The 12,037-nt window shown below is 50.9% G+C and overlaps 1 protein-coding gene across 1 annotated transcript in view; it reads right to left on the bottom strand.

Annotated features, from left to right (window-relative positions):
• PAPPA (pappalysin 1) overlaps positions 1-12,037 on the bottom strand; it is a 253,443-nt gene that overhangs the window by 213,663 nt on the left and 27,743 nt on the right. Inside the window, exon 3 of the mRNA XM_029203474.1 lies at positions 5,843-6,905. Within this exon, the coding sequence (XP_029059307.1) occupies positions 5,843-6,905 (1,063 nt within the window). The remainder of the gene's footprint in view (positions 1-5,842; positions 6,906-12,037) is intronic.

Genomic DNA, 12,037 nt, shown 5'->3' with positions numbered 1-12,037 from the left:
GACTACCGACGCCCGCAGAGGGGTCAAGGAGGCTGCCTCAAGGCGTATTCCAGCCCTTTCCAAAGATTCCAGCAACGCCAACTTGGGTCCAAAAAAAAAAATTAGCATGGCCCCAGGGGAATGCCCTTGCTACATTAAAAATAATAATAAGGAGAAGGCAAAGAAAAGGTTTCCCATCAGGGTGTAAGGGAAGTCTCTTTTTTTCTGTCCTACTGCATCTGAACAGATGTTCAAGGACAAAGGTGAAGTTCACCTAACGGCGCCAGAGCTTGTAGTTTGGAGGGGTCCACGCAGGAACTTGGTGGGTGTTTTGCAACACCTTCCCACAGCGGGGTGTGTACAGCCCAAAGTGTCAGCTGCCCCTGGATTTCCTGATACTGGGGATTTCTATTAATATCCGGGTTTTCCATTTCATTTATAAAAAGATGTGTGAAGTATACTCTCACTTGTCTGTAGACATTTCTAATGGCTGTAGATGAAGTTCTGCCTACCTGGCTCCTCTCCACTACTGTAGAGAATGGCCAAGATTCATTGGAATGTCTTTTTCTAACTGTCCAGTCTGATAAAAAGACCTATACTCCCCCCACCAACAGCTCCTCTTGGCTGAGACTGGGGGTCCTTCTTTCATACCAGTGATGGCAGTGGTGTGTTTATTCATCTGTCTTATCCACTAGATGGTGAGCTCCCAAAGAGCAGGGACTGAGCTGGCACAAAAGGAACATTCAACCAGTATTTATAGAGGAAAGAAAAGAAGAAAAAAAGGAAGAAAGGAAGGAGGGAGGGAAGGAAGAAAATAAGAAGGAAATGAACGGGGGGAGAGAGGCTGGCTAGAGTTTTCCATGAGACAAATCGAACCCTTCTCTGCTTATGGTCTGCTCCCAGCCATACTGAATGACTCCTTATTCTCCAAGCCCCTCCTCCCTGCTTAGGCTACACCCTCTGCACGGACTGGCTTTCTCTGTGTTCTGGTCGTGTTCTGTTCGCTCACCCGCATCCACTCCCTACCCCTCTCCACCCTGCCCTGTGCCCTTGAGAGGCTGGCCTCCTGGTGTTTCATCGACAGATGCCTCTGCCTCATGACTTCCAGTGTGGTTCCCCAGTGGGAAGCGCTGGCAGGAGACTAGAGAATGATCACGTAAAATTTACGTCTCTGGGCCCCTTCTGGCTGAAGCCTGTCTCTTCTTCTCTGCTGAGAGTCCCCGCTGCCGCCAGGACACCCTCGCCATTCAGCCACTCTCTCTGGGTTCCGTAACTACTTCCTCCTCTTGCCTCTACAGGCCAAGGATGGAAATGGGTCCCCACTGTACTTGACCCTTGCCTTGCTGGTTGTCCTGAACCCTGCCTGCACTGTTGTAAATAGCCTCTCCTCCCAAATAGCCCCTCCTTCAACTCTACTGAATTATTCCGTTTGAATATGCCATCTGTTTCCTGCTAGGACCCTGACTGGTGCAGACTGTCGCGCTCTCTCTCTCTCTCTCTCTCTCTCAGTCACCATTTAATTCCCTAAAATGACTTGGAATAAGACAGCAGCAAAAAGTTGGGCTGTGCAGTGGTCAACCTTAAGACCATCAAGGCCACCTTCTCCACCTTTGCTGTAATCCTGGCTACAACCTCACTGTGCATGCCTCAGGTGGAAGGAAAATCACTCACCTGCAGAGAAGCACTCCCCAGGCAGGACCATTCTGATCAGGGATGACATTAGCTGCTACTCAGCTGCCTCCTGTAACTGCATCACTTTGGTCCCAGCCATGGCTTAGAAACCATATAGTATGATTCTGTTCCCTTTTCCACAGAACAGGCCTTTGGAGACTTGAAGTACATGTGTTATGGCCCTATGGTCGTGGCCTTGAGAGAACTTTCTCATCCAAGCCAAACATCTTCAAGTGGTTATACAATACAGCTCCTGGGGCCCTCGCAGCCCCAGTCCCCTTCTTTGTACACATCCTCACTTGGCTGTCCTTAATTAGGAAAACTCATGGCCATTGTAGCTCTAACAGCTCTGCAGTGGCTCATGAAAACCCAAGGCCCTTATCCGATTCTCTTCCAAACTCACTCACTCAGCACTTCATAATCCCAAATGCTCAGGGAGGGCTCCCCTGGTGGCACAGTGGTTGAGAGTCCACCTGCCGATGCAGGGGACATGGGTTCGTGCCCCGGTCCGGGAAGATCCCACATGCCGCGGAGCGGCTGGGCCCGTGAGCCACGGCCGCTGAGCCTGCACTTCCAGAGCCTGTGCTCCGCAACAGGAGAGGCCACAACAGTGAGAGGCCCGCGTACCGCAAAACAAAACAAAAACAAAAACGAAAACAAAAAATCCCCAAATGCTCAGGGATATTAGGGAAGAAGAGAGCAAGGACAGAACATGATGGGGGCAGGTACTGGGAATGGCAAGAATGTCAGGGTAGTTCTGAGAAGCTGTGCCATGGCAGACGACCAGGACTTACAAATCTAGAGCATCCTTAGCCCCAGTCTGACCACTAATGAACCATGTGAGCTTCGGCCTCAGCTTCCCTCTATGGGGGAAAACGGATTTGGACCCACTGATCTCTGAGGATGTTCCTAGGTCTGACACTGGACACCATTTTGATGTCTTCTGCAGCCTTCTGCTAGGACTGGGTGCTCCCCTGTAACACATGAACTCCTGAGAACGTGGACTAAGGGGCCCAAGGACTAGTAGATAAAGAATGAGCTCAAATGCGTTAGAAGAACTGGTAATTCTCTGATGGAGTCTGCCAATCTGCCCAGCTGCATTACTGGTGGATCTTATTTTACTCAAGGGAACCGTTATATAAATTTTCAGAATGGTGAATTTTAATCAGTGCTACTCAAAGTAAGCAGTGCAAGAACTGCTTCTCACGAGTCTATGTCACAATAAGTACAGAAGTGGAGAGAAGGCATTTAGGAACTTTTGGAGAACTCTGACAATGCTTCACCATACTTGGGGTGAAGAATTCATTTTATAGCAATTCATTTTTTCTGTATATTACAAAAGTATTGGTTTGCAACGCATAGGAAACAAAACTGGTTCTTCACCATAGATTGAGAAGTAGTAACTGAATTATTGTCTTTATTGTCTTTACCCATTGAGGGGGGCGGGCAACGCAGGAGGACATCTTGGGTAAAAGATAAGTTCAGCTCTTCATTAAAAATCACCTAGACGTGGCTTCCCTGGTGGCGCAGTGGTTGAGAAACCGCCTGCCGATGCAGGGGACACGGGTTCGTGCCCCAGTCCGGGAAGATCCCACATGCCGCAGAGTGGCTGGGCCCGTGAGCCATGGCCACCGAACCTGCGCGTCCGGAGCCTGTGCTCCGCAACGGGAGAGGCCACAACAGTGAGACGCCCGCGTACCGCAAAAAAAAAAAAAAAAAAAAATCACCTAGACAATGTCAATCTAATTTTCTATTACAGGTGTCTTCCTTCCTTCCTCCCTCCCTCCCTCCCTTCTTCCCTGCCTTTCTTCCTCCCTCCTTCCCTCTCTCTTTTTTTTTTTTGAGTCACAAAGCAAGTATTTCTCCACAAACTTCCACAGGTTTCTCTCTGCACACGGGAGAGCTGATTCAGCCAGAACGTTGTCGCCCCAGCTCCATCAGGAGATGACACATTCCCGGTGGGGCTCACCCAGGACACATGACTTTCCAGCCAGCAAACAAACAGGCCCTGGCGTGGTGGTCACAGCGCTGGCACGTGGCTGCTCACGGACATTCTAGGCGTGGGGCCCCGTGACTTAGAAACGAGGAGGCCGCTGGTGCCTGCCAGCTGTGTCTGCTGATTGTGAGCTATCTGGGACCTCGGGTCCCGTGGCCCCTGCATCCACGCACAGAGTGCCCGCCACAAAGGCCAGCTGCCCTTGGTCCTGACTCAATCATAGTCAGCCGTTTTCTCCCAAGGCTTCAGGAAAGCCACCCTGCCCGTCAGCCCTGTCCTTTGACTCTGCCTCTTACTGTTCCTTGGACTTAAAAATACCACCCCCACCCTTCAGTGGGAGCTTTGGAGTCAACAGACCAAGATTCAAATCCAAGCTCTCTGTTTATTAGCTGAGTGACCTCAGCTAAGGGGTAAATCCCTTCCGTGTTCTGAATCCCGGATTTCCTTCAGCAAAGCAGGGATAAGGGTACCCACCTTCCTGGTACTTGGTAGGTGCTGAATAAACATTTGTTGCCTGAACGAACGAATGAATAAATGTACAAGTAAGTGAATGACTTCCAGTATTCCTGGCCCCTAGGCCTCCCCCCACCCACTCTGCCGGGCACACCAGTTAACTCCTGGGGTCTAGCTCAGTAGCGCACACACTGCATTAATCTCGAAAGGCTTGCATTTGTGATTTAGCCAAATGACTTTCCTGACCCGGGACCGTGGCCGAGTCATTTCACTCTCCAAGGCCCTCTATTTCCCCATCAGTCAAATGCAAATGCTAACCCTGTCTAGTCTTCCTCATCAAATTCTGTCAAAGCCCAAATGAGAGCAGAGATGAAAGTGCACTGTGACCTCGAAGGAACTGGCCACACACCAAGGCTTCTTCCCACATGGGCTGCTCCTGTCTCTGAGCCAAGGTGAGAGTCCAGGGGCCCGCCCGGTGCCAGGAGGCTGAGCTGACGTGCTCTGTGGCTTGGTGCCAGGCACGACATTCTCCTCCCAGCATCGTCATTCCTTTCCACATAGGTATTTTGTCTATGCATGGGAGGCCCTTGCTCTTGTGAGAGAGACATAAAGAGGAGAGTCAGCAGAAAACCTGCAGAGGTCGGCAAATGTGCTCGAGCCATCAGCAAGTCCAGGGTCCTGCGAGTTGGACAGAATGGAAAAGTTCAGCGTGAATCTGGGAAATCAGGAAAGTTGATATGGACTGTCTCTCTGGCTTAGAACTAGTTCCCCTGAGTCCCACATCAAATACAGATCACCCATGGCTCCCCCTTGGGTCTTTCTTTGGGATTGCTGGTCCGAGTTGTAGCGCGAGGCAGAGGCTAAGTCAGGCATTAGACAGAAGACTCCCCTTTCCGCCCTCTTCTCAGCAGTATATGAAATTCCTCTGCCTTGAGTGTCCTCCTCTCTGCCCCAACTTGATCTCCGGTGTCCAACTGTACCCAAGCCTTCCCCAACATATTCAGGCTGCAAGTCAGCTGTTCCTCTTTGACCTCCTGAACACACGGCACATGCTACCTTTCACTGTTCACGAAACGACACATACGCTTATTAAGAGGTAATATAACCTGCTAGCCCCTAGAAGAGACATGTGCTTTACGTGCCCTCATTCAATCTTCAAAGCAGCTTGACAAAGTAGATACCATTGATACCCATTTTACAGATGGGGAAATACCTTGTAAGAGGTCACAAAGTGAGGAAATAGACCTGAACCCAGTCTGTCTGGCCCCAGCCAATCCCAGCTCGACCAGCACTGCCCAAGAGAACCTTCTGCGGTCGTGGAAGCGGTTCTATCAGTCTGTCCAGTGTGGTAGCCACTATCCCCGGGCGGCTACTGGGTTCTTGAAACGTGGCTGGTGTGACTCAGGAACTGGATTGTAAACTGTATTTCACCTTCACTAATTTAAATTTAAACAGTCACACGTCACACGTGGCCAGTGACTACAGCATTGGACAGCACGGCTCTTTATGATGCGGATATGTGTCCTCAGCCCAGGTGGCCCGGTTCAGACCCTGAGCCCCTCGCAAAGACAGGGTCCTAAGAGTTCCCTCAGCCCACAGGAGGCGCTCCGTAAATATTCTGGTAAGGGGTACAGTCCCTGTGATTACTTGGTCGATCTTCTGGGTGAACTAGAAGATTCCCGCAACCCCACTGGGCGTCAGGAGCCGCGCAGGGATCAAAAGAGGGAGGAGTCCGGCTCTTACCTGTGCGGAGAGTCGGGATCGAAGCAGGTCTTGGTGACATCGGTGATCTCGGGGTCACAGCACTCCCCGCCGTCGAAGTTGAACCGCTCGTAATTGCAGTCCATGTCGCACACCCCGTTCTGCTGCTTCTTGGTGAAGGCGGGGTGACGCAGGTGGCGGCAGTCCCCGCCATCGTGGCCAGTCAGCGTGTGGTTGCACTCGGGGTCGCAGTTCTCGTCCCCGATCTTGCTGATGTCGCAGTTGGCCAGGATGAGGCGGCGGCGCAGGGAAGAGTTGCTCACCTCCAGCACCTCCAGCTCCCAGGAGATGTTGTAGTGCTTGAAGGCCTCGGCCAGCTGCCGGTGCTGGAAATCGATCTGCTGGCGGCTCACCGTGGGGTTCTCGCGGCCATCGTCGTGGAGGTTGACCACGCGGTAGCGCACCGCCTTGGGCCGGCGGAAACGCGGCAGCTGGTTGTAGCTGGAGATGACCTTGGGGTTGTCACACAGCGTCTGCCCGCACAGAGGAGGCTCCAGACTCGTGTCCAGCAGGAAGCCACGGGCGCCGCTGGCCTCCACGCGGGGGCTACTGCCGTCCTTCATGGGGGACCAGGCGCGCTTCACGTTGTCCCAGTTCTCCTGCAGGAGGAGCTGAGGTAGAGGAGCGTGGAGGCCGCGGGTCTCCATGTCCAGCAGGACCTCGCGCTGCGTCCTGGCCGCCTTCCACAGGCTGAAGCGCTCCACGTAGCCCCGGTAGTTGTGGTTCAGGGCGCTGCCTCCCAGCATGAGGACTTTACACTTCTGGGTCAGTGGGCTGAAAATGCCACCCACCTGCTCCCCAGAGGTTGCCACCTGGGCACCGTTCACATAGAGCTTCATCAGCCGTCCGTCGTAGGTGGCAGCCAGGTGTGCCCACTGGCCTGGGAGGTAGCTGCGGTGGGCATTGATGGTGGTCACTTGCCGGGCCCGGTCTGTCTTCAAGGAGAAAAAGTAGCGTGGGTCTCTGTTGCCTTGGTCACTGACGGTGTGAATGCCCACGACCCATCCTCGGTCACGTGAGGCATAAGAACATTTGTCATATAGCCCTATGTGGCCCCAAAAGAGAAAGATGAATAAATAAAGGATGGAGGAAGGAGGAGGGTAAATTATTTCTCTCTGATAAAATTTGTATCAGGATGTCCTAGACCAGGAAGTTTTCAAACCGTGCTCAGTGGGATCCTGGCAGTGACTAGCCAAACCTCTGGGACCACCTCTAGGGCAAGGCAAGGGCTAGAGGAAGGGAGAACACAGGTGAGTTACCTTTGGGAGGTTCTCACCACAACTTTAACCCATGTGGTTTCACTGTTTTTGGTTCTGAGTATGGGGCATACCAGAAAGATATTTGTTTGCAGAATAGGTACCTGAGCTAAAGAAAACAACAGTGATAATAACTAAAATCCGAAAACCTTTGATTTTGCAAAACTGTTGGATGGGGAAGAGGACTTTTTTAATTAAAAGCGTATTTTAAGTGTAGAATGACACAGGTGGTGAGAGGAAGAGGTGAGAGAACAATCAAAGAGATGATGATGAACAGAAGATGCTCATTTAGAAGGACAGCTCTGACTACCGTCACCGGAACTTTGGGCGTACATCAGCCACCAGCACTCATCAATGATCTGCGGTGGTAGCTTGTTGGGAAGGTTCCCTGGAGAAGTGAGGGTCAAGGGCTGCAAAGCTACTAGTAAAGCTTCTAACTGTAACAGGAGTCCTGGCTAGCCCCGACATTCACCCCCAAAGAAAGGCGGACTATCTGAGCTGGAAAGGTTTTTAAACACTTCCAACTCCTTCACTTTGAAAGGTAAGGAAGTTGAGACCCAGCGAACGGAAGGCATTTGTTAGGCTACATAGAGTCATTGACAAATTTCCTGAGAGCCAACTCAAGCTTGTTTTTCTCTAACACTAATGCTAATATTTCAAAAAATAAAAAGAATCCTCTTAACAGAAAAAGATGTTGGGGATGCCTTCATTAAGTAAAATCTTCCAAGCCTCTATCGCAGGTCAGGCATTGTGCTAAGGTCTGTGTATGCATTAATTCATTTAATCCGTGTAGCACCCCCAAGGTGCTGACATTAACAGAGGAGGAAACAGAAATTGAAGGAAGTAAAGAGATGGATGGGTTTGAGGTCAACTGGTTGGTAAGTGGATCCCAGATCCATCGGACCCTGGGTCCACTGTCCTAGGGACTAACGCTATGGTACCTCCCTCTCCCTCATCAGTGCCACCAGGGATCTACCTGGATCAAACCACCTGCCTGGGGGTGTCCCAAGGTTTAGTTGGGTGTTTGGGAAAGTTCCAAGCCAGACATCTCTAGACTTACTCTGGGAACCTCAGGAAGTCACTTAGCAGATTCTCTCTGGATCTAATTATTTTTATACTCACCAACCCCCATTCCCAGTCTTTCTGGAATATACCCAGTGTCCTTGGCATGGACAGCCAGTTGGATGGGAAAGAAGACTTTCTAATTAAGAGTGTATTTTAAGTGTTGGATGATGTATGAGGCCAGGTGGGAGGAGAAAGAGAGGAACAGGAAAATGAATAAAAGATGCTCATTTAGAAGCACAGTCCCTACTTTCAGCTGGAGAATTGTTGCGGTCACCATAACTTTGAGTGTGCACCTGCCATTAGCACTCATGAAATGAGCACAGACGGCTTCCAGCAAAATCAGTAGAGGAGGCCCACACAGCCTGTACTCCTCTGTGGTCACTGGGGCCTTAGAATTTGTGTAACTCTCTCTGTTAGCAGCTGACATAGATGGTAGTTTTGGCCAGGCATCTAAGTCTGCCTACACCTCTCCTACCACCACTCCTGTCCTACAATCCTTCACGTAATGGCGAGGGTCTCCTACAACATCAACCTGCTCTCACACCTTGATGAAGCACCAAGTACCTCCTCTGGGTCTTGGCTCTCTACCTGGAAAAGCAGGGGACTGAATGAGGTTCCCCCCACATGCTTGGTCAAGTCTGATTTTCTGTGTTCCCAAGCTTCCCAATGGCTAAAACAGAAACCATCTCTACCAAGAAGCTTTCCCTGATGGTCCTCTGAGGAGCAATCATTCTCTCCTCTGAATTCATTTTACTTTTTGGAAACTAGACACTTGTTCTCTGGTTTTGGAGTCTTCCCTAGACTGGATGCTTCTTGAGAGTGATGGCTCTGTCTGGGTCATCTGTACCCTGTCCAGAACCTTGCACTATGCCCTGTACACAGCAGGCACTCAGCAAGTGTCTCACGAATGAGCACATGAATGATTCTAAACGGAGTGGGAGAAGAGAAAAAGGACAAACAGAATCAAAGGCACTGATTTATGTCTCCCTGGATAAAGGACAGAGAGAATCATAAGACAGTGTGTGTTCTTGGTCAGGTAGAAAGAGCAGGATCTTTGGACTCCGGGTAATTCTGATGACAGCAATTACCGGCCGTACATCAGGGGCAGAGCGCTTCACCTCTGTGGATCTGAACTCCCTCATCTGTACCTCTCTTTACGTATGCTGTCATACTTAAAAGACATAGTGGCTATACTACCCTTGGCATACAGTGGCTGTCCAAACGGGAGTCCATTTTTAAGATGCTGGAGGGTCTGGGAGTGATGTCAAGGATGAAAAGTAGAAAATGACTAAAAACAAAATACAGAAACACCAGAGAGAGAGAGTACCCTAAAGGCATCTTGACTGATATATCAAGAGCTGGTAGGATGAGGGCTCAGAAAAGCACAAGTCCTCCTCAAATCCACTGGCAAACTCTACTCAGAAATCATAAATCCCCTTTGGCTTTGCTACTATTATGAGGCCTGCATGTTAAAAGCTACCTCCCCACTGACCGAGGCCAAAGCTCTGTCTCCAGGTTTGGAATGAGCTCCCCCAGGTCTGCTGCTGGCTACGGGAAGCAGGAGCACACAGGCCCCTGGAGCACCCCCCTCTTGGGCCCCCCATCCCACCTCTCAGCTCACCTTCTCTTCCTCCCCTGGCCAACCCCTCCAAACAGAAGATTCTTCTAATGAGAAAATTCACATCTGAAACAGGATCCTTTTCCCTCTCTCTTTCTCTCTCTCTTTCTCTCTCTGCAGGTTTTTATTTTGCCAGGGGCTCTCAGTCCTGGTTTTCCTGTTGCCTTTGGAAGGCGGCTGGCTGGGTTAGCAAGGTAAACTGTTTACACATCTGTAGGGTGCCCTCAGTTCAGGACCTTCCCGGGGGCTGGGGACCCGGGCTCTGGCCACCCCCGTTTGCAGTTGAGAGATAAGAGGGTAGCAGTGAGAAAGGCTAGACTCTGTGACACGGAGTGAAGGACCAAGAGGTGGCTTAGCCCCAGGAAGCAGGGAGGAAGGGCAAAGAGAACCCTCTCTTTTCTCTTTTCAGTGGAACCAAGAGGAAGCACATTAAGGGAAATGAGGACCTTGAAGAAGTGGCTTCAGAAGTTCAGAGGGAAATATTTACCTGGAGTGTTAGTGGTGAAAGGAAATCACTGAACTTCAAGAGGGATGGGGCTGGGGTGTAGTGGTGAATGGATTTATTTCTGTACAAAAATAACGTAATCAACAGTAGTCACATTTCAGAGGGCTGGAAGGGAGGCACTGATGTATCACCAGCCCAGAACGGGGTATCTGGGACCAGAGATCTGGGCTCAGCTCGCTGGATGACCTTGCCTGGGGACAAGTCACACCACCTCTTATGCTGCCAGGTCTCATTTCCCTTCTCTGAAAAAGGAGGGGTTAGGGGTAAATGATCCCCCCCGCTACAATTTAAGAGCTCTTTTGTTCACTGCTAGAATGGTTCCCTGTAAGTAGGAGATGCTTCAAAAACACGTGTTGATTTGAATTGGACGCCTCACGTCATTGCCAATTTTTGCATGCTTGGAGGATCGTCCCCTGTGTGTCTCCATACCAGACAAGGAACAGTGTTTGCCCTCGGGGAGACACAGGTGAACCCCACCACACCTCCATGCCATCCTTCCCCATGGTTCTCCAGGAAGACAGAGAGACACAGTGAAAGAAACAGTGAGAGGTGGTCTGAAGTCGGCACCATCTGTGTGGTACGAGAGGTTGATCTCAGGGGATGCATCCGCAGGGGGCGAGACGGAAGGCCACAGGCGATCCTGCACACCATCCACATCGAATTAGCATAAACCTGCCTCAAAGCTATAAGCACATGGAAGCAGCAGGCAGCGAAAGTGCCAGAGCCCATTCACCAGCCAATGAGGTGACTGGGGCACCTGCACAGGTGGAGAAGTAGAGGCCCAGACCAGGAAAGGGGCTGCCCTGGGTCTCATGACCATCACCTGTCGCTTGAACCCTGGTCAGCTGGCCTCTCTACTGTGTCCCTATCTTCCTGCAGCTAGGTTTCCTGGGAAAAGGGCTTCATATTCCAGCAGAAGCTGGATGTTTATTTATTTTTATTGCCTCTTTTTGGTCTCATCTCGTCCCCGCGTTGAAGAGCATGTATGAAGGAGGCAAGTCCAAAGGCAGAAGGCTTGTAGGGAGTCTCCCAAAACCTATACCAGGGCCATACTGGGAGAATCCCGTGGGCCGTGGGGTCACCGTCTCAGGGCCACTGTAACGTCACTACCCCAGGGCAGTGCTGTGTGACCGCAGCACTCCAGCCCGGGTACAGATAAATCTTCCTCCTCCCGGTCCAAAAACTCATCACTTCCCTAATGACGCATTCAATGTCTGTTTCCTGAGTATGTCAGTTCGGTTCATTTCTAAATGCCCAGCATCCAGCCCAGCATCTGGTACCTTGCAGGTGCCCCATAGAGTCTGTCACTGAAAGTATAAAATAAAGGAAGGGAGGGAAGGAAGGACGCTTCTCTCCTGCTGTGTTCCTTATAAGAGCACATTACCCTTTGCTTAGAAACTTACCAAGCACCACGTGCTTACTAAGTGCTTAATTCTCTTACTTCATCCTCCCAACAAAACTATCAACGCAGCCCATTCTGCAGAGAAAACATGGGCTCAAAAAGGCAGTGGCTTGTCCAAAGCAACACAGCTTAGAGTCTGCGTCCATAGGGTTCCCAGGCCCAGGTTCTTAATCACATCACTGCATTAAGTGCTAACTGCCAAACACTTTACTGTGGGCTGTTTGAGGACACGCCCCCCCCCCCCCCCCCCCCACCCCCCCCCTCTCCACCCCCTCCCCCCCACAACAAAAACAAAAGGACCAGCACCCAGGAGACGCAGCCGCACATGTCC

The sequence above is a fragment of the Monodon monoceros genome, unplaced genomic scaffold (genome assembly GCF_005190385.1).
Source record: "Monodon monoceros isolate NGI ecotype Baffin Bay Population unplaced genomic scaffold, NGI_Narwhal_1 Super_Scaffold_5, whole genome shotgun sequence".
Taxonomy (NCBI): domain Eukaryota; kingdom Metazoa; phylum Chordata; class Mammalia; order Artiodactyla; family Monodontidae; genus Monodon; species Monodon monoceros.
The sequence above is the reverse complement of the archived record's forward strand: the minus strand, read 5'-3'. Positions and strand labels throughout refer to the sequence as shown.